Source organism: Sander lucioperca, chromosome 13 (assembly GCF_008315115.2).
Source record: "Sander lucioperca isolate FBNREF2018 chromosome 13, SLUC_FBN_1.2, whole genome shotgun sequence".
Lineage (NCBI taxonomy): Eukaryota > Metazoa > Chordata > Actinopteri > Perciformes > Percidae > Sander > Sander lucioperca.
The window spans coordinates 30,383,258-30,405,590 of NC_050185.1; the positions used below are offsets into that span (position 1 = coordinate 30,383,258).

General features: G+C 39.9%; 2 protein-coding genes across 3 annotated transcripts; both read right to left on the reverse strand.

The window, feature by feature from the left end:
• Positions 1–145: 145 nt before the first annotated feature.
• Positions 146–7,926, reverse strand: LOC116055874 (G protein-activated inward rectifier potassium channel 3-like). The gene is made up of 4 exons (XM_031307922.2): positions 7,784–7,926; positions 5,264–5,501; positions 3,195–4,389; positions 146–458 (listed from the first exon to the last, which is right to left on the reverse strand). Exons 2-4 carry the CDS (start codon positions 5,456–5,458, stop codon positions 265–267), a joined length of 1,584 nt encoding a protein of 527 aa, XP_031163782.1. The 5' UTR covers positions 5,459–5,501; positions 7,784–7,926; the 3' UTR covers positions 146–264.
• A 1,233-nt stretch (positions 7,927–9,159) lies between these two features.
• zw10 (zw10 kinetochore protein) lies at positions 9,160–21,715 on the reverse strand. Of its 2 annotated transcripts, none has more exons than XM_031307920.2 (16): positions 21,491–21,715; positions 19,002–19,136; positions 18,481–18,582; positions 17,055–17,132; positions 16,048–16,207; positions 14,886–15,038; positions 13,894–14,091; positions 13,669–13,805; positions 13,382–13,564; positions 12,836–13,059; positions 12,433–12,504; positions 12,163–12,332; positions 11,818–11,948; positions 11,527–11,658; positions 10,979–11,181; positions 9,160–9,857 (listed from the first exon to the last, which is right to left on the reverse strand). In XM_031307920.2, exons 1-16 carry the CDS (start codon positions 21,593–21,595, stop codon positions 9,737–9,739), a joined length of 2,304 nt encoding a protein of 767 aa, XP_031163780.1. In that variant the 5' UTR covers positions 21,596–21,715; the 3' UTR covers positions 9,160–9,736. The 2 variants fall into 2 exon arrangements, with proteins under 2 accessions (XP_031163780.1, XP_031163779.1); XM_031307919.2 differs by having other exon boundaries at positions 14,886–15,086.
• Positions 21,716–22,333: the final 618 nt, after the last annotated feature.

A 22,333-nucleotide genomic window follows, 5' to 3' on the forward strand; every position in this document is an offset into this window, starting at 1 on the left:
AAAGTCAGTAAATGGACTTTTGATTCAAGATTATTTTGTCTCACTACTTTTTCAATTGCCCAGAAAGGACCACAGACAACTGGGATCACCAGGGTATTTATTTTTATTCAAAGTCAACACAAAACATTACATAATGATTAACATTATTACACATACAATAGAACAACATAAATTAGGGCTGCTCTGAGATTAATATTGCTAAAGTAACCCATGATTGTTATAGTTTATCAGGGAATATCACAATCACTCTTAGTCAACATTTTTCTAAAACACTTCTTTTTCCTTTGCTGTGCTGCTGTCTTTTGCACTGAGTGGGGACATTTGGACTTCAAAGGTTTTGTCAAATGCACTGTAGTCCACACGAAACGCCCCTTTCTCCAAGGAAATGCATGACTCAAATCGGTGGCCCCAAAGGACCTCGTCCTCTGTGTAGGATGTCCTCGCCTGGCATGTCATACCTGCAACACAACAAAGCATCACGGTCGGGTAAATGTCACTTCTACATTTCTGGTCTCCCATCCACACTTGGCCAACATCCTTAAACCAATAAGAAGAGAGTTTTTTCAAATGTGGTCTAATTTAAATTTTTCAAAAACACTGATAGAAGTTTCATACAGCCAGCAGTAACCACTGGGTCTGCTGTTTGGCACTGTTGGTGTTCCGCAATCATCAGATCCTACACAAAACTTGTACCATTTGCTACAGGTTGCTGCTATCTAATCTCATTACGTAACCAAATAGAGCCAATTGTAGCTTAAAATAAATTAAAATGAGTAATATGATATGATTTATATATGGCAAGTTTAGCTAACCAATGTCATAAATGTATAACGGATGTTGAGCGCATAATCGAACTTCAAGGTTGAAGTTGCTCCAGGAGCACTTTCGTTTTCTTTATGATAGCCTATAAAATACCAGTAAAAACCAGTTTATATTGGTTTGCACTGTTTACAGTGGAAACATTGAAGGAAGCAGCAATTGTTTTGAGCTTGTCAACGACTCAAACATGGCACTTCTGTTGCCGTCAAGTTTCCCGATAATTGCTCAGAATACACAGTACAATACAGAAGTTCAAATATCACTGCATCAAAGCTATTCCATATTTGTGCATGAGATAAAGGACATGAGCAAACAACAGCTTTCTCAAGGCTTGCTCATTAGCAGTGAGAGTGGGATTTATTCTGAACTCTATTTTCAGCACCCTGTGGAAGAAATCTTTTAAACTGTGCAGGATTAGACGAACTCTTTACACCAATGTAATTGTCATTTCTTGCTGTTAGATATGTCAAAGACAACAGCTGTGTTGGTTGTTCGGTGATACTGAAACACGTAATAAGTGAGGCCATGGTTTTTCTATCCAACCACACCTACTAGATGCACCATTAAACTGTTCGACAACTCTTTTTTCAGGACAGAAAAGGATCTGAAAATGCAACGTAGTGTTGTAGTACTCGAGATCGGTCTTGGTCTCGAGACCGGTCTCGAAACCACTTTTTGAAGGTCTCGTTTGGGATTCGACACATTTTTACTCAATCTTGTCTTGGTCTCAGATAAAGAGGACATGGGATTTTATTTTAAGACTGGTGAAGACCACAACTGCAGGGATATCACTAAATTGTCTGTGCATTGTCTGATTTATGTGTGAACATCATTACTGTGATCGAATGTAGCCTAAAACTTCCTGCTTCAAATGCAACCATAACTTGACTCATTTCTAATTTGAAGTTTGTTACTGTTAACCCCCTCTCCCCGCCCCCTTAACACGCACTCCCAAGAAAGTGAATCCTGGAGGCAGGAGATGAAGCTCTGGTTGTCTGGGAGATGTCAGCCAAATCGTTGGTAATACAATTTGGCTAACTAAACCCATAGACAGTATATAATGGACCAACAGATCCTGTTGCTCTGGACGAAGACCAGTGAAGGATATTAGAAGCACTTTTCCGGTGAGCGCTGAGCGTTACTGAGCAGCCTCCAACTGAGAGAGACGACGTAGATGTGCCGTGAGCAACCTGTCTGAAAGTTGTAAGTCTTCTGGTAGCTGTGCCAAGAGAAATCTCAATCATTCCCAATCTAGCAGAGACGGAGAGCGTAGGTATATGTAAGGAGATAACATAGGCACAGGCTAATTATTGCTAACTAAAATGCTAGTTAACATTAGTAATTCAACTTAAACAGCTAATGTAAGTCGCAACTGCCTGCGAGCTTCTCCTGTACTATACGGTAATTCCTCTACTGTGCGACAGTAAGTCGCGTGGTTATGACACAATCGTTAGCCTATTTTTACAAAAACGTCTGCTACGGAGCCATAACGTGAAGTACAAGGTAATGGAGCCTTTTATACATTGTCGTGTTTCTTTAGAAATAAACAATGGACATATAGAGTCTTTAAACGCTTCAGATGTAAAGTTATTCACTGTCAAATTGGTGCCAAAATGAATGGCAGTCAATGGAATGCTAACAGCGGGTGAGTGCTTGTTAGCATCAAAATGGCGCCATAGGAGCTACGCGTTGTGAGGAGAAGCTTACCCCCTTGACTAAACCAGGACTCCCTGAGAGAAGAGTTACTATGTCCCGTTGTTGGTTGTTGCAAGTTCCGAGTTTGACTTATAAGTTCGACCAATCAAGTACACCTAGGAAAAGGGAAAAGACCCTGCTCTGAAGTAGGAGCTAAAAAAGTACGCTACTGAGGCCAGAGGAACTTAAAAATCCCCAAATTGTTCCTGTCGGAACATGACGAAAAAAGTGTTCTAGGAACGTTTAGTTCTAAGAACTGCAAAAATCCCTCCCGTCGGAAAGCCCCTACTGTAACTCAATGGGACTTTTCCTGGTTAAATAAAGGTTGAAGAATAACCATATGGAGTTCATTTGCAAAACAACATCTAAAAGAAATGCAATGTAACACTGACTGAGAGCTGGGATCTTTCAGATCAGTTTTAAGGAGTGTCTATGGTTAGCATTTTCCACATTTTATCGTGTCATGCAGTGTGAGACTCGCCCTGCCTTGGTCTTGGCCTCAACCTCTTAAAGTCTTGGTCTTGTCTTGGTCATGATACACTCTGGTCTTGGTGATGACTTGGTCTCGGTTTAGGTGGTTTTGACTACAACACTGATGCTAAGTTTTGAAATGTAGCTGCACTACTCTGGAGGTAACCTTATTTGTAAAACAGCACTGACTTAAAAATACTTCTACAAACCCGATGCTTCCACGATGCCCTCCAGGATGACAATGATCTCGAAGGTCTCCCTCTTCAAACGCTCGGACCCCACCTCCCAGAAGGGGCTGCTTTCATTGATGATGTGGGTGATGGTCTGGGGTTCCACCAGGAGAAGCCGGTCTTGCCCACTGTCGTAGCCCAGATTGATTTCCGACTGCTCCAGTGGGATGAACTCGCCCTCCTTGGTCTGCCTGGATTTGATGAGCTTGGCCCTAATCTTGGCATCCACCATGTGGCTCGCTCTCAGATCACCAATGCGGAACAGCATGCACAGCTTCTCGTCACGCTCACATATGACGCAGCTCTTGCTGAAGATCAGCGTCTGGGCTCTCTGCTGTGGCCGGGAAATTTTAACAAACATGCAGCCAACCATCAGAGCATCGATAATGGAGCCAAGGATGGACTGGATCATCAGGAGCACCGTACCCTCAGGGCAGTTGGCTGTCACCATCCTGGAGCCATACCCAATAGTCCTCTGGCTCTCTAATGACAGCAGCAGGGCGGAGAGGAAACTGTCTACATTGTGGAAGCATGCCTTCCATAGTGGGTCGTGAACATGTGCAATGTCGTCACGCAACCAGGCACCGAAGAAGTAAATTCCACCAAAGACCACCCATGTGAGAATGTAGCACATAGTAAAGACCAGAAGGAACCAGCAAAACTTGAGGTCCACTAATGTGGTGAAAATATCTGAGATAAAGCGACTCTTGTCTGCAATAGGTCCCAGATTGACCCTGCACTTGCCATCCTTAGTGACGTAACGCTGGCGCTGATTGCTAGAAGGGACGTGCAATGAGTGCTCGTCACCCAGCAGCTTCCAGCGCTTCATGTGACTCTGCAGCTTCTCGGTCGCAGAGACGGGCATGTTGATGCTGCCAGCGGAGCATCTCGATTGCCACCTGGAGCTGAAACGCTTGAGATGTCTGCTGCGATGCAAACGCTGAGGCTTTGGCGTCTCCTCTACTAGCTCCAGGGTAGCTGATTGAATAGTGTGCAGTTGGGGGGGATCTTGCTCAGCTGAAGTCAGAGCATGAGAGGACTTGCTGCAGGGACTCGGGGAGGGAGAAGCCTCCTGAGGTGGTTGGAGTGATGAGCACTTAGCATAGTTCAAGTTGTGGATGAGAGAGGCTCTTTTTGTGGTCATCATGGCAGAAACAGTAGATTTAGCTGTAGCCTGAAAGGAAGGAAAACAATGCACATTATTCACAAAATACAAAAGTATAAAACCACTAAATAAATGACAAGTAGATTAATAAGTTATGTCCTATTAAAGGCTGTCAAATTCTAAAGCGCCTCCAAAATGTGGCAGAGAAATGTGGCTGTGGATATTGGTGATACAGCCATATTGTGCCAGAAACTGGAGGACACGACCACCGTGATTGTGAGGCCAGGGGTCTGATCTGTCCTAAAGGTGAGGTGCTACTGGTGCTATGATCATTAGTGTCTGATATGATATTATTACAAAAAAGTTGAATTATGTGAAATTTGGTGAATTAGGGTGTGGCATTAGCTCAGTCCGTGGGAGGGTCGCCTGTTCAAGTCCCTGTGCAGACCAAGTACGGAGTGTGGACTGGTAGCTGGAGAGGTGCCAGTTCATCTCCTGGGCACTGCTGAGGTGCCGTTGAGCAAGGCAGTTGCTCGGGGCGCCTGTCCATTGGCAGAACCCTTGCTTTGACATCTCTCCATTAATGCATGTCCTGTTTGTGCATGTGTGTGTATTTCGGAAAACAGAGTGAAACTACTCTCTCTTTAACTACTACTCCTCCCTCATTGAAAAATCCTAAATCTATCACACTTTTGTGAGTTGCATACTGGACCGTGATTGGTGGTTTCCGAACTAGTTCAAAATCATCTTGTACACTCACGTGTTAAACTCAGATTTAACTTAAGGTGAGCACAATGACATTTTTCCAATTCAGCAGATGAAAACAGCCTTCTCAAACTTTGCACATACACCTCTTTGCAGTGAAGCTCAAATAAGTGAAGTAACAGTAAGAAAAACACATTTTTGAGTGGAGTTGGACGTCCTATAATATAGAAAGCTGTACCTTGCAGGTGTAAGGAGTGTAACAGGCTGATTCTGTCTGTGGTCGGGGCAGATATGCCAGCAGATGTTTAGCAGTGAGAGTCTGCGTTGGGGGAATGGAGTTCCTGCGAGGCTCGATCCTGACGGAGCTCCTCATGTGACTGTTGCACTGACCGTTTTGTAGCGTCTCTCTGCTGCATATCACAGTGGAGATCATTGCTGAGGTCCTCAAGTTGTTGATTTCTCTTCAGGTTTTGCCTCTGTTTGGGAAATGGAATTAAATAGTCAAATATGTCAGTTTTTAACAGTTACCAAAGCTTTTTTTTGTCAGTGCTGCTTCAATACTTGGATAACAACACAATGATAATTTAGACAGTGGTGGCAGCAATCAAGAGGTTTTGATAATAACCTTCATGTACAGTTTTTTGTTGTTGCTCAAGGTCTTTTTATTGGTAGGCTATTTAAAGTCATATAAAATGCAATAAAGCACAGATATAGTTGGATGCACAATATATCCCCCCATTTCTGCTCCAACAGAGCCCCATCCCTATTAATAGTATTACTGTACTGTTTAGTAATCAAACTGAATGTATGTAAAATAAAATAAAAAAACAAAGTCAATGTGACAAATATTGTGAGACACACAAAAACTAAAAAATAAATAATAATAAATGAATAAAAAAAAACATACCAAAATAAAATTTAAAAAGTAAACTATATTTAATATGAGGTCAGTAGTACAAAACTGCAATACAATATCAGTGGCGTCCATTTATACTGTATAGGTTAAAAATGGTTGCCATGTAGCATAAGATTTGTTAGCACAGCTTCTTGTGGAACAGCAAATTTTCTACAATGTCAAATGATAAAGGGCTTTAATCTAAAAGAGCATGATGATGATGATGCAAAAACTATCATATTGTTTGCCTGGTAACTAAGATGTATATCTTGTGGACTCCAAATACTGCAGTAGAAGCAGAAGGGTCTGTGGATACTTCCAAAATATCTCAAAAGGTGTTAAATATCAATTGCCACAAACTATTCAGTTTTGGACAAAACCAAAACATATGTGAAAGGGTGGCTGGTGGTTGCCTGCATCGGTCACACATAGGATCAACACTTGGCATGGACTTAGCCAAGCAATACTTAACAGTATTTCAAATTGTCTTAACCTCTTATTCCTATCTTTATATATATACCGGTATACTAGCGGTCAAAAGTTTGGGGTCACTTAGAAATTTTCATTCCACTCCATTACAGACAGAATACCAGCTGAGATCAGTTGCATTTTTAACCAGGGCAGCAGTTTTCAGATTACATTATGTGCTTACATAATTGCAAAAGGGTTCTCCAATGTTTTCTCAGTTAGCATTTTAAAATGATATCAGATTAGTAAACAGAAAGTGCCTTTGGAACATTGGATGAATGGTTGCTGATAATGGGCAATGTAGATATTGCATTAAAGATCAGCCACTTCTTTCTACAACAGTCGAGAACCCTTTTGTAAGCACATAATGTAATCTGAAAACTGCTGCCCTGATTAAAAAAAAAACAATGCAACTGATCTCAGCTGGTATTCTGTCTGTAATGGAGTGCAATGGAAATTTCTAAGACCCCAAACTGACCCCAAACTTTTGACCTGTAGTGGTACATATATACCATATACTATAGCATGGTATATGGTATATATGTACCACTACAGGTCAAAAGTTTGGGGTCTTAGAAATTTCCATTGCACTCCATTATAGACAGAATACCAGCTGAGATCAGTTGCATAATGGTATGTATATATATATATATATATGCTGCCCTTCCAAGAACAAATCTCTGAGATCCCTCCAGATGCGACTATAGATCAGCCTGATGATGTATGAAGACGTGCCAAAAGCAAATATTGCTTTACTTCCTCATTTGGAGTAACATGAGGTCTCATCAGTCTGAAGTGGGCTGATCAGTGTCTCTGTCACTGCTCCAATTTGCTACACATGTAGGGATTATCACTAATCCTCAAAATTAATCGGAGAAAAATCAAGGAGGAACACGATGGATTTGAAAAGATTACTGCCAGAAGGCTTAGAGAAAGTATTGTCCAGATGTGTCCAAGTGAACTGTGATAAATTCCCTTGTCATTGTGACTATTGTACCACAACAATAACACACATACAAAATGTGAACAAGTTTCTGAATCTACACAAAAGTACATATAATGTACTACAGTGTAACATACAGCTTAACTACACAATATAATCAAGTAAACTTAAGTAACTGAGGTACTTCATACATAATGGGTACAGCAGTAAGGTTACAGCGTTACACTGATTCAAATGTTGAAAGATCAGAAAACTCCTGATCTACATAGCATAGTTTAAATTGCAAATAAAATTGAGTATTTTCAAAAGTTTTAACATAGTGGAAATAAAAGCATTTTTACATCTCAACTATTCAAATATACATAATGTTGAAAATGTTTTTTTCTTAACAGATTTCTACCACCGATTTATCTGCTGAATAGAACATACAAAAAGAGAAGATAATGACATACCCCTGTAGAGCACACCTTTAGATGAATACAGCTGCTGCCAGAACTTAACTTCCTTGTTGGAGTCATCGGGTTTGATCAGATGAAGTAGGAGACACTGTTGGGAGAGTGAGGAGGCTCTGCTGTCTGACTGTCCAGCTGTTTGTCTCCTCCCCCCGGCCTGGCCGGCATCATTCACAGAGCAAAACACTGCATGTTGGGGCTGCTGCAGCTCCACAGACATTAGGGACAATAGATTTCTATTATAATGTGTAATAATATTTATTTTAATAGCACTTTTCTTAACAAAGTTATGACTCATCAATCTCTCCAATTGATCATGATCTTGTGTGTAAGTTGACGTTCTCTCCTGGGAGACACTTAAGGTTTCCCTCCCTCTTGAAGTGTCCAAAATGGAAATGGTTCATCCAATGAGGAGCATGAATATGCTCTGGTGCCCTTCCCATTACATTTGATATATCTCTTTTGTTTAAGGGAACATTTTGGCCTGCTAGTGGCGCAAAGAGGAGGTCAAAGGTGCCTTACATTACATTAAATTACATTTCATTTAGCTGACGCTTTTATTCAAAGAGACTTCCAATAAGTGCATTCAACTGTGAAGGTGTAAACTCGGAACAGCAAAATCAAATACAATAACTATATTAGCTTCAATAAGCCAAACTACAAAGTCCTACATAAGTGCAATTCATCATCTTCTTACCCAACGTGCAGTCGGAAAAGATGTGTTCTTAGCCTGTGACGGAATATGTGTAAAACTTTCAGCTGTCCTGATGTCAATTGGGAGTTCGTTCCACCATTTAGGAGCCAGGACAGCACAGTCAGGATTTGGTTGAGTGATTAGGTGTCCCTCGCAGTGAGGGAGCAGGAAGCAGGTTTGCCAATGCAGAGCGTAGTGGACGGGCTAGGGTGTATGGTTTAACCATGTCCTGGATGTAAGCTGGGCCTGATCCGTTCGCAGCACTGTACGCAAGTACTAGTGTCTAGAAGCAGATTCCTTAAAAACATAAAGATTTATCATTTGAAGTGACCATGAATGAACATTTTTAGAGCTAGTACTTTTGGTTTCATGCAATCAGAATGCTGAATGCGTATCCTATTTAGGATTTCACAAGCATCTCACCCTTCTCCCATTATATTTTAATGTTATGGCATTAGTTTTTCACCTTATTAAGATATACTAGAGCTCTGCAGAGGGTGCAGAGGACAGAACTGACCCTAAACTTTGGAAAGTGCTTGCAAAGCAATTACACAGTTGCTGACAAAAGTATAGGCAGTCGCAATTTCTTCCAACAACACACTCATCATTGTGTACTGGCAAGGTGGCATGCCCTGCCACCAAGATCATCATCATATTCATCAAAAACAGCTGGAAAAGGTTCTGAAAAGTTGAGTCTTTTGGTTTATTTGGACAAGTAATAAATACATGACAGAATAGTTCAGTTTAATGGCTTGAGATGCAAGGTCCAAGGTATCTTTGTCAGAACTAAATGGTCGTTTAGGTTCAAACAAACTCTCCTGAAATGACATCAGTACAGAAAAGCTGAAACAAGCTACAGATGAAGTTTGATTAACAATGTGAAGCAAAATTAACCCTGGATACGACATCACGTCAACAGATGGCAGGCCGCTGGTTACACAACCTCAGTTGGCTTTGTCGTGGTAAACCCACGACAAGCTATATGACTGGAGGCTGCAGGATGTAAAGAAGCCTTCGTGTAATCTCTGAAGGACTAATTGCAGTCTGGATGCTGAGAAGTAACATATCCCACAGATTCATTACAACCGGCTTATATACCGACAGCACCTCCGTCAGACACTGTGACAAACTGTTGGACCTAAACACGTGAATGCATATATGTGAATGCATATATTTAACGCAACAGAAAATGGAAATGATTAAAGGAGTAAATCATATTTTCCTCAGAGGAAAAAGTGCTGTAGTATCTTTCTTTTTGCTTATCTGATTTTGGTCAGAGCTACAGCTCTCCTCTCTGTATTCTGAAACAAGGCTCGGATCAGATTCTTCACCTCCGAACTGGAGAACTCCAACGCCAGCGGCCCTTTACCGTCAGCCCACCTGTGGAGAGGAATCACAGACAAATCAGCCAATCGCATACCCTGGAAATCCAGAGTTCTCGCGAGAGCACAATTTGAATTTGCTCAGTGAGTTACTCTGGCATTCAGTAATGATGCTCCTTAACTATGCCCCTGGTAGCTGAGCTGCACCAATCACATCGGTGTATCTGATATAGGCGGGCCAGAGGCGAGCTAAACGGATGACGACAGTTTCATCTACCAGTTAACTCCACTGGTAGCTAAGCGTATGGGGCTCTGGATACGTCACCCTGTGTATTGTTGTGATTGGTCGTAGTGTTATACAATTGCGTGCAGTGAGATTTTCTAATTCAAAATTTCATTACTCAATGCTAGATCCTTAATCTTTCGGATTTGGGTCTGGATTTCCAGGCTACCAATCGCACACATTAAAAGGGGGAAAAAGTATGATGGTACCCAGAAGCTTCTTTCAATACCAAAGAGACACTCACATAAGTCAGTTTACTAACAAGCACAAAAAACACTTGTATAATGTCTTCTGTGGCTGTGTTTTTGGAGTTTGACTCAGCCTAAAGACTAAAAGTCAGGCTGTCTTCGCCTTAGCTGCTTCAATTTTGACCGCTCTTTTGTAAAACTCTGTCTCTTGCTTACTGCAATCTTTTAAGTTGCACTGCAGTGTCGCTTTCAGGCTAGCGGGACATTATTCTTTGAACTCAGTTAATTAAAGTCTGGATTGTGTAGGTATATTTTGGAAAAGGAGAAGAACAAGCCTGAGTATAAGCTCTGATTTAAAAAAAATATGTTTCATCAATTTAATATATATATATATATATATATATATATATATATATATATATATATATATATATATTTATTTTTTTTGGCATTTCTGCCTTTATTAGAGAGGAAAGCTGAGATATGAAATGGGAGAGAGAGGGGGAAGACATGCAGGAAAACCGTCACAGGTCGGACTCGAACCCTGGACCTTCTGCGTCGAGGAATAAACCTCTGCATATGTGCGTCCGCTCTACCAACTGAGCTAACCGGCCATCAATTTAATATTTTTTAAGGCCAGCAAATACCCCAGACCTTGCTTTTATTCATTTTATATTATAATCTATTGATACTTTATTGTTTCCTGACCTGTCGACTATCTCCTGCAGGCTGGCCCGCAGCACGATGACCAGCTCCTTGAAGGTACTCCACTTCCTCACGTAGAGAGGCACTTCCTCCTGATACTTCTTGTTCTTGTTTTCCTCGGCCAGAGGGATGAAGACCAGCGGACCTTCCTCAATGATGGTTTGACACAGAGTGTGAAGGTGCTCCCCGTCCTCAGAGGAAATATCCTGAGGACGGTTAAGTGAGAAATAAAATCCTTATTGATCATTACATACAGTTGATCATAATCATATCAAGATAATATCATTTTTCTGTGTTTGAATTCAACAAATTTGGGTATTTAATCAACCTGGGACTACATCTAAAATTTAAATAAAAAAAGCTATCAGAACCCTTAACTACTGATGGGATAAGTGCTGAGGAAATGTAAATAATCTTAACCATTATACAGTCGTTACAAATAATTCATCTCCCCTCTGTGTTTTTTTTTACCTGACCTTTATTAGTGGCTTTATGACTAGGATTTAATTGTTTATGGCTTAAAAAAATAAAAAAATAAATAAAAGACAAACCTCTAGCATCATGATTTTGGAAATGACTTCTGTGATTGCTGTGTTGAGGAGGTTGCCCATGGCTTTACAATAGATGCTGACTGGTAGGACATCCTGCCACACTGTGCCCAACTGCTTCAACTGATGGATGACCTGCAATAAAGTAAACAGATGACCACGGTATGATTGAGAAGCGGTGCATGAATAAAAGAATTTATTGATTTGCCTCATGCAGTCATAGCTATAGCCTGAAAGCGCATAAACACCATTTTTGCAACAGTTAAATATTATTTTCAAGGCTTTTCTTCTCACCTGTCTTACTGCTTTGCTGGCTGCAATGTAGTTGTCTTCATCATCCAGGTTGCTGAAATTGTGAGCGGTGGAAAGTCTCTCCAACAGTTCAGCTCTCTGGACGTTCATCTGCGCCAAGAAGCACTGGGCACCTGGCGGGAAATGACAAAAGGGTGCTCAGCATATTTCAAGGCAATCTGCAGATTAGATGTTTATATTTCGTATGTTGAAAGTGGACATTTTGGCCCGATGGTGACTTGTTGTCTGTGGACCACGAATGTCCGAGAACAGGAGTAATTTTGGAGATGAATTTCTTTACCAAATTCCATGGCAGTGCGGTCGACAGTTGTAGAATTATTTGTTTACCCAGTTTCCTGAATCCGGGCACCATGTCAACAAATGTTGCAACGCCCTCGCTGAGGGGCTGTGGCAGGTGAGCTCTGAAATGGTGGCCCAGGGTGAGCAGGTGGTGGGCCAGGTACATGCAGTTGTTGTGCTGGATGGCAGCCAGGTGAGGGAACTTGAGCAGGTTCTCCCTAGATGGGAGTAGCAGAGAAAAAGAAGGCAACCATTTACACCTTGAGGAGAAATGTGTTTGTTTTGATCTGCTCCGTTATATGACGCAAACATCCTTACTTGTGGTATGTCGGGACGACATCGTAGAACAGCTGAAAGACGTTTCTCACGGTGAAGAACAGTTGTAATGCACTAAAAAGAACAACAGAAAGATTGATTATATTTTACAACACTTATTCATTGATGATTTTTAATGTAGGTATTGTCTACGTCACTTCTTTTATTGCCATTGCAGCTGTATTTACTTATGTAGCTTCACAGTGTTTTGCGATGATGATACATCAACAATGCTGTGAGCCAAAGACAATTTACAAGAATGAAAAAAAAAAAAAAGTTGTTCAAATAATCACAAATAATGCTGAAACTTTACAGCATATGAAATGACTGTCAGGACTCTCCCGTTTAGAAACATTTGACTCTTGCAGAAGATAGTTACAGCAGGTCTCTGAGCACTGTAACGCACCATTGTGTGGAGCTTCCAACAGCTTCACTCAGGGTGTTGAGCGCCAGCTCCATCAGCTGCTGCACCGACTCGCTGATGCGGCAGGCTGGCAGACACATACTCCACGGAGACAGCTGCTTTTTGTTCTCCATTGTTATCTCGTTCTTTGTGGTGTCGTGCTTCACCTTCAGCTCCGAAGCTGGAACAGGCAGCTTGGGAAGACGCAGCTTGTAGTCTGGTGTGATCTAACAGAGTAAGAGAAAATTGGTGCAAAAAAGACAAACAAATAAGCATGTGGAGATTCTGGGGGAATATTTCATGTAAATTTGGACTGCAGCACAATGCAATGCAATACAATAGTGCCCAATAGTGACAATCCATCTTCCAATGTCAAATAAAGAAAGAAAAGAGTGAAAAAAAATGCTAACTGCTAGAAAAAAAAATCACTGTGACCATTTCCAAAGGCCTGAAAGGGGAGAGTGCAAGTGCATTTCAGTCTGTAGCAGCTGAGTCACTCCCCAGTCTCCAGTTTATTCATCCAGACACTCAGCCCTAGCTCACACATACTTTGACGGTGTTGTGCATCTTGGAGGTCATGAGTTTGCGGGCCGCCACGATGACATCCTTGCACTTCTTGCTGGCAAAGTGACAGTTGACATCCCTGGCGTATTTGAGCAGGTCTGTGGAATCGCCCTGCAGAAACTCCATCTCCTTCAGAGACTTCTCAAACTCCTCCGTTTCCTTGATCACCTTGAACGTGTACAACAAAACACATATTCAGTAAAAATTGAATTCTGTTTTGTGTCATTAAAATATCATTATACTATGCAAACTGCTGTCAGGTCCATACATACAGTGTTGTATTTCTCCAGCTGGCTGCTGTTGGTGGGGATGGAGTAGAGCAGACACTCATGGATGATGCACTTGGACATTTCCTCCCAAATCAGCTCCCCCAAGATAGCCGAGAGCTTTTTATCACCAATGGACACATCTGAAAATAATAATAAGTAAAACACAGTGAAATAGAGCAAGCTTTAAGCATGTTACATCATTTTGTTATGGGCCCAGGTGACCTGTACCTAGCAGGTGTGAGTACAGTGTCCTGAGCACCAGGAGCAGTTTGCTGTAGACTTGTGAAGGAGTGGATCTCTCCTTGTTGCTCTCCTCCAAACACTGTAAGGCCAAGACGGTTCCCTCACCCTGCTGCTCTGTTACCCTCACCGACAGTGACGGGTACATCACCAACGGCTTCAGCATGGTCTTCAACAGCACCTGACCTGAACAACAACATAAACCAGCAGCACTGAGCACATTCTGACCTCGGATACATTGTGCTGTAGAGCTAGAGCGATAAATCAGCTGATAATACCTTGTTGCAGATGCATAAATATCAATGAACATATCAGCCGATAAGGTGCAAGAAACTGCAGAGCAGAAATGCCAAAAATATGCTTAGAAACAATGTCTCCATTACAGAGTCTACCAGAGAAGCACTGACTGGTTCCAGTTGTCAAATGTAAAATGTTTCGCTTAAAACATATACAAGACCGTTCTAAAGTTTGTAATCAGCTGTTACATTGACATTTTTTTACTTCTTTCCTTCAGTAATAACTAGTTAAAAACAGAATAAATCAGAGACCAAATGTATTATTTACATTTGAAATAGGCCACAAAAGAAGAGGAATTCAATGATTCAAACTTTCATTTAGTGGATGTCCACAGTGTTGCATGATGGGAGAATACTGTTGGAACTTGGATGTTGAATTAGTTTTCCAGTCCAGAAAAGCGACAGTGACCCTTGATCATTATTTAAGCAACGGTGTAATGTGTCTCTAAATATTGAGTTGTTGTGTTTTTCTTTGGGCCCTCTGCAGTCTACTCAGTGGTTAGATTGGAGATGTTTAAACTGTGATGGGTCAGTCTGTAGTATGTTCAGCTGATATTCCCACAGTGCTAACCCTAGACCGACCTTTTTCTATTGTGAAGTTGGAAGAAAAGGTATGAAAACACAATTATAATAGATTATGAAAGTACTGCATATTTAACCGTGAGCAGTGTTGCTTGCTCTTACTGAAGAGTTTGATCTTGTGCTGAAGGTCTCCCTGGATGGCCAGAGCTTGCAGGACGCAGCGCAGCAGAGCTGTTGGTTTCGCTTCACCGTCCTTAGTGCACCCATGGCTCAGATTCAGCTTCACCTTCAGGAACGACTTCAGACCTGCAGGCTCTGGTGGTACATGTCCATCAGTCACTACTAATGCCTCAGATAGGTTTGCTGTCAGGCTTTGAAATATGCAAAACAAGAAATGCTAACAAGTAAAAAAAAGAAAAAAAAGAAGAAGAAGTAGATAAAAAAAACAGTTCATAAAATAGACCAAATGTGTACAAGCTGGGTTGGAGGGATCCCGGATAATGTTCTGGGATTTTTTTTTGAGACAATGACTGGAATTAATGTCATTAGGTGAAAGGTAGTCTGGATCGATGACAATTCATTTCAACGATAATCGCCGGAACTACCGGCGACGTGTGTTGCCGCTGTCTTACTGTTGCTGCTGTTCTCTTTTCGGGAAACAACAACAAACTTCGGACCGACTGGTGGTTATTGCTGTGGATGAAGTACACACGGCGATACACTGGTAAGAGCAAATGAGGTTTAACCACGTATCCAGCTAATTTAAATAGCTTGTGTTACTGTATTGTGTGAACAGTTTACTTCATTTAATATTTTATGTGTCGTTTTCATTTGCGGGGTGCAAATGTTCCAACAAAACAAGTTCCTTCGAGACTATTTTGCAGAGCCACAGTCGCTACGTTTGGAGTTTTGGAGCTTAGACGATTCTGATTGGTTTAAAGAAATGCCAACAACCCAGAGCGTTTGTTTCTCCTATCCCAGAACGTATGTGTGGTAGAGCCAGTGTTGTAGAGATAGGTCTGGCAATGCGCGACTATGTGAAAGGTGAGAGCCAGAGAGTACCCTGATCAGTATCACATGTATACCTACATGTAGACGCTGTATGAAAGAAAAGGAACTCTAAGTAAAGTCTTTGACCTTTGAGACAACACTGACAACCGTAGCATTTGCATCAAGTTTGGCTTATTTTGTTTGATGAACCTACTTTTTGTAGCAAAATGTTCAAACTCTGCAAAGTACAGTACAGACTATACTTCATATAGTTGTTTTAGTACCACATCTGACACACACGCACATTGAAAAAAGAAAAGAAAAAAAGTCTTACCCTTTGAGGACGGTAAACTCCAGATGACAAGGCGCTTCCATTCATCTCCCAGGTGGTAAATTAAGTTCTCTCTCTGCACTGTCAACTCAGAGCTAAGAGCACTGAGCAGCGGCAGCTGGGAAGTCTTCCAGCCCTTCAGTGAATCCACACTGGCCCTTGCCTGGAAAACAATCAGTCAAATCCGTATCAATCAGTATTTTTATATGGATTTTATTTTATTCATATAGCCCAATATCACAAATGTGCCTCAAGGGGCTTTACAATCTGTAAAGCATACGACACCCTCTGTCCTTAGACCCTCGATTCAGTTAAGGAAAAACTCCCCTCCAAAAAACCTTGGAAAAAAAGCTCAGAAAGAGCACCAGAGGTTTCTTTCTCTCTCCCTGGACGGACAGACATGCAACAGATGTGTGTACATTATACACCAACATAACCTCCCCTATGTTTGACCTTAATTTAAAAAGGTATGGCGTGCCTATTTAAACTGTATAAAAGCTTGTCCACACAGGTGTTTCAGCTGCGTTTTTCAGTCATCACAGTTGATCCAGACACTCTTTTCACATGCACGCATGTGTTTTTTTTGTGCCAAATAATGCCTGTAGCACACCAAGATGGCATGTTTTCCCTGTTACAGCTATTCTTTTGACATTTAAGTCCTTTTCTTAAACAAGTTAAAACCAATTTCCAGGCTCACCTGGACTTTAGACTGGGCACTCCTGATCAATTATATCAAAGAAAACTGCACTGCAGGGTAAAAAAGTGCAGTCACAACATCTTCTTTTTTTGGAAGTAAGCTACACACAACAGTGACTGGCAGTGATTTGTTGTGGGTGATATGTAATTTGGTCTATTACAGTGGTAGTTGACAGCCTGTCTGAAGAAATATACCGTACATACAGAAGGAGCTAAATCAGCTCCGTTAGTGTGCCATAATTTCAGTTTTCGATTAACTGCCCAGCCCTAGATCAGAGTGGAGGATGTGCAGACATGATGTAAGACGCTCTTACCCTTTCCAGATGGTTAGCTGCATCAACATACTTCTTGTCCAGTAGAGCTTTGTTGGACTCCTCCATTGCACTGTGAAACTGAGTCACACACAAGATATGACACAGTAAGATTCAAACATGTCACTTATGGATTCTAATACCACCGTTTCTCTGCTAAAACAAGTCTAAGTCAAGTCTTTATTTAATGTATGGCAAACCCAAAGCCCTACCAGTACAATGCATATAATAACTGTTATGAGCTCATTAATGAAAGAAATTAATTGAAAAGTATACATTATTATTAGGGCTGTCAAACGTTTATTTTTTTTAAAATCGCGATTAATCGCTGAATTTCTATAGTTAATCGCGATTAATCACATATTTTATCACATGATTAAAATTCTATTTTGCATTTCAGAACAGTTTTTAAGTACATATTAACAATGGAAAACAATTATTATCAGTGGATCTTGATTGGGAATCAAATGAATGCAAAGAAAGTTACTTTATGAACTTGATTTTAAGATTTGTATTTGTTATTATTTATTTACTGTAAACAAAAGAAAAATGTGTGAATCTGTCATTATTGCACAATTCCTCCAAGTACCTAACTAAAACTCCCTATCCTTACCAGAGTCAATATAGTGTTTAGTAACTCCTAAATAATGTATACGTGAAAACTACTGTCCCCCTCAACGGCAATGTATGAGACAGGTCAGAACATGCCAACCGTAGACAGGTCTGCAGTTAGTTGCCACCTGTTTCGCAAGAGCTGTAGTATTTTTTGGGGATTTGGTTTCATCCACAGGTCGGCAAGTAGCACTCTCCAAAATACTGCTTTTCCTGAGTGGGTAGCATGCTAGCGGCTAGCATCACGTTAACTGAACTATATGCTTAGCTCGTAGGTGGTAGCTCAAGCTTGACATGCTTCGTGATATTTTAATTCGGCTTTACACAATGTGCATATGGCTTTCGACTTGTCTACGAGCCGTCCGGGAGTTTTGGAAAATAAAAAGCGCCATTCAGGATTTCATTGCTGCTGTCTTTCTCCATCATGCCTGCAGCCTGCAGCAGCAGGATGTGTTACGAGGAAGTGGCAGCTTGATGATAAGTAACGGTGCTGCAAAAGGTCAAAATAGTAGCCTGTTAGGCACGACGCAAAGCCGAGTGAAGTGTAAAATAAATTAATAAATGCCGGCATGCAATAAAAAAAAAAATAATCGCATCGCGTCGGCCATTGCGATTAACGCGTTAACGCTGACAGCTCTAATTATTATTATCTTTTTTCTTCAAGAAAGTGACATTAGCATCCTTACAATTTTAAGATGTAGAAAAGCAAGTTACTTTAATATATATATATATATATATATATATATGTTCATAGTCTATTTAATTCAATTTGTGACTAAATATTATTTTACTTAATAAATTGCCATGTATGTTGTACCTGTTTTAGGTGTCCAAGCATTGTCATTATGATAGTATTTTTCTCCAGCTGCTGCTTTAGCTTTGCATACTCCGCCACAGCCACGTGGATATTCTGCTGCACCTGTGTGTCAACACACACAAACACCCAACGGTTAACAACTATTTGATTGATTTTATTTATTTAGTACATGTAAACAATAAGTGAAAAAAGACAAAGGAAAGGAAACGTTTTGGGATCTCTAAAAGAAGTCAAGAAAAGGTAGCATATAGAAAATAAAAACATAAAAAAACCAGTCTAAAAAAAGGCACCGAAGAAATTAACAATTAAATGAGAGAAAATAAAGAATGAAGAAAGAGGAAAAAAAAAGGAAAAGTAATTAAGAAAAAAAAAGAAAAGACAAGAAACACGGCTACTGATAGAGTCAAATAAATATATACTACTGTGAATCCACCTCGAGTAGAACTGAATCCAGTCCGTTCTACTCTTTCAGGGAACCGGGCTTAAATATTGCTTTCATGTATAAACAGTTTCACACATACCTCAGTCTCAATGCAGTTTTTGAGGGCATCCATTTCTTTGGAGACCTCATCAACCTGTACCATAAGCTCCTCAGATCCTTGAAGACTAGGGAGGAAGTCACCATACCGCTTGTTTATCATGTCACATACTTCTTCCTATAAAATAAACATGAAGAAAACTGAGTTAATAGATACACTGTAACAAGACCTTTTTTTAAGCCCGGAGCATGACTGTTTGCAGTTTGTGTACACTTAAAGCCAATAATGTATGGCTGTAAGTATATCATAACACTCATCCACACAATAACAGAAAATACAGTCTTTATACTGTCTATAACACGAGTTAACGTTAAGCTTAAGTGCATCAAATTATGACTGAATCAGTCTATTGAACAACAGTGTTAACCCAGAATAACACAAGGTCATCAACAAAAGCACACAGAGGCAATATATAACATTAATAAAGAGGAATCACAGCTAAATAAAGTGCATTTAATCAAATATATTCCATTTATAATATAACAGAAAAGCAGTGTGACGTTTCATATGGGAGGGTATTACTAGAGATTGATGGTGTACATTTTTTGTCAATGTTGTGTTGATGGTTTCAGCACTACTTCTCCTGTCCATAACTTACCTATGATAAAACTAATTCAGACCCTCAAAAACTTACAATTAGGTTAAGTTTTTTTTTTAACGGCCATTTTGACAACGTTCATACTGTATACAACATTTGACATGCACAAAGCTGAAGTCAGCAAAACTCTGATGCACTCATGGTAAACTTTATCCAGCAGTGGAGGAAGTACTCGCATCCTATACTGAAGTAATACCACACTGTAAAAATACTCTGTTACAAGTAAAAGTCCTGCACTGAAAATGTTCCTTCAGTAAAAGCATGTAAGTTTAATAGGGTTGGGTACCGAAACGCGGTTCCGACGTAAACGGTAGTAACGAGACCGAATAAGAACGAAAATTTCGGTACCTGACTTTTTTTTCTCTCCGTTATGCGGTGTAAAGTGTGACTGTATTTCCCTGTAGAAGATTCCAACACTGGGACGTTAACAGTCCGCAGCTGCCGTCGGAAAAACAACACAGACAGTGCGTTTACTTGAAACTCGCCAGCCTTGTGGTGCATTCAAAGTTATTGTAAAATACCCTTTTCCCATCTGGTGCTTGTTTTTGTCGTTTACCAGCAATTTACTGGTGAAATAAGTCATTGTTATAAGTTACTGTTATTACATTATTAATCAATCATTTAATTTTGACCATATGGCCTTAGCAATAAACAAGCCATTCTTTAATGTAGCCAACTGTCGTTTTGTACTCCTTTTTTTTCTATCATTAGATTAGTATTACTCATGCATTAATGTATAAGCATGATTTTACTGTTGGAGTTGGTTGAGCTGGAGCTCATTATAAAACTATTAACTAATGATTAGTTTTATTATGGATTTATCTGCTGGTTATTTTCTCCATTAATCGATTGATTGTTTGGTTTGTAAAAACCGTGATAATAGTGAGAAATAGCGTCACAATTACCTAGAGCCCAAAGTAACACCTTTACAATATTAGTTTTGTCCAACAAATCTGATCATTTGTGAAGCTGGAACCATTACATGTTTTTACATGATTATATAGGTGTTCAATACGCTCTTTATATGTTTTGTATTCACAAATTTTAACTTGTAAAGTAACTAAAGGTGCCAGATAAATGCTTTGTTTCTTTAATTATACATATAAAAATGTAATAAATAGTTTGAAAGACAATGTAAAGGAGAACTGCCTAAAAACCCTTGAAGAGTGGCATTCTCCAGCCAGCATATTACAGGAAATAATCACGTCATGCAATATACACAATTTGTATGCATCTATTAATAATTTTACACACACATCAAGAACACTGATTCATAGTACATGCAAGTAACAAACTTAGGGCATGCATTCATGTGACATTGCTTAGAGTCCTCACAAGACAAGAAAGACAAAGGAGAATATAAACGCACACAGAAAAAAAGAAGCAAACATTTTAATATGCCTAATGCAGTGGAGTAAAAAGTAGAAGTACAAGTAACGTTACCTCAACTGTGTACTTAAGTAAATGTACTTAACGTTAGTTACATTCCACCACTGACTTCATTCAATACAGCGACCTACTGTAAGACAACTCTAGTGCAGCTAATATAACGTTATTTTCTTAAGGATTTAAATGCAGCCACGTAGTCAGATGTCACCACCGAGTTGACAGCAAATATAACGTTAGCAGCTAAGTCTTAATGTTACTAGCTAACGATAACGCCCTAAATTAAACGAGCTGAATAGTCCGCTGTGTATTAGCTAATACGTATTTGCAGCTTAGTCTTATTTTAGAAAGAACCGTAAACATTTAGCTAACGTTTGTCAAAGAATAAGAGAGGTTTCATGACTTTCAGTGTTAGCGCTAACTGCTAACGCTGGTTCAAACTTTACTTAGCGTTACGTAGCCAATGCTATGCTAGCTAGTGGATTACCTTTGTATCTTCCACCTTGCGCGACATTTTGCTTATTTTGCTGGACAGGTCCTCTTTTTCCAGTTTGCCAGAGCTGGCGAGGACTTCAGTCACAAACGACGCCATGCTGTATCTATACAGGAACGTTATAACGTTTTACAAAACTGTGACAGATCAGCACAACAACAGCTCAGGACCCGCCAGGCGGTCTGATTGGTTAGGAGATGTCGCCTTCTTGTTCGCTTTACATGTGATGCTAAAGTGCTATCATACCGTCCGATTACCGCCCCCTGTGCTGAAGGTAGGAACTTAACGGACTGTTGAAGAAGTATTCAGATCCTTTACTTCAGTAAAAGTTCTAATATCACACTGTGAAAATACTCTACTACACTACAAGTAAAAGTTATGCATTCCAAAAAATAACAACTATTATCAGCTAAATGTACTTAAAGTAATAGTACTCATTGTGCAGTAAAATGTTCCTGTCAGTGTTTTACTAGATAGATAGATAGATAGATAGATAGATAGATAGATAGATAGATAGATAGATAGATTTTTTTATTTAAAAATGGGAAATAATGGTGTTGCAGCAGCAAAATATCAGACACACAGCACACATACAGAGTAAACATTAAATAATAGGAAACAATATACATGAAATAATAATAAAATACTACACGAGCAATATTTAAAATATATACAATTTGGAAATGTACAACTGTTTCAATAGATATAGATAAACCTAATGTGCAAGTTAGGGAGTAAAACTACTAGCCTACTACTACTACTAATAATAATAATAATAATAATAATAATAATAATAATAATAATAATAGTACTGCTGCATTAATGTGTATGTTGCAT

What these genes read in the sequence shown, in the direction of transcription:
- zw10 (XM_031307919.2), bottom strand. Translation starts at nt 21,595, where the DNA reads ATGGCGTCGTTTGTGACTGAAGTCCTCGCCAGCTCTGGCAAACTGGAA. An exon ending in GCAAGGTGGAAGATACAAAG is followed by an intron (nt 19,137 to 21,490) that starts GTAATCCACTAG and finishes TTTATTTTATAG; the next exon opens with GAAGAAGTATGTGACATGAT. An exon ending in TGCTTGGACACCTAAAACAG is followed by an intron (nt 17,133 to 18,480) that starts GTACAACATACA and finishes TGTGTGACTCAG; the next exon opens with TTTCACAGTGCAATGGAGGA.
- LOC116055874 (XM_031307922.2), bottom strand. Translation starts at nt 5,458, where the DNA reads ATGATCTCCACTGTGATATGCAGCAGAGAGACGCTACAAAACGGTCAG. An exon ending in ACACTCCTTACACCTGCAAG is followed by an intron (nt 4,390 to 5,263) that starts GTACAGCTTTCT and finishes CCTTCCTTTCAG; the next exon opens with GCTACAGCTAAATCTACTGT. An exon ending in GGGCATCGTGGAAGCATCGG is followed by an intron (nt 459 to 3,194) that starts GTTTGTAGAAGT and finishes GTTGTGTTGCAG; the next exon opens with GTATGACATGCCAGGCGAGG.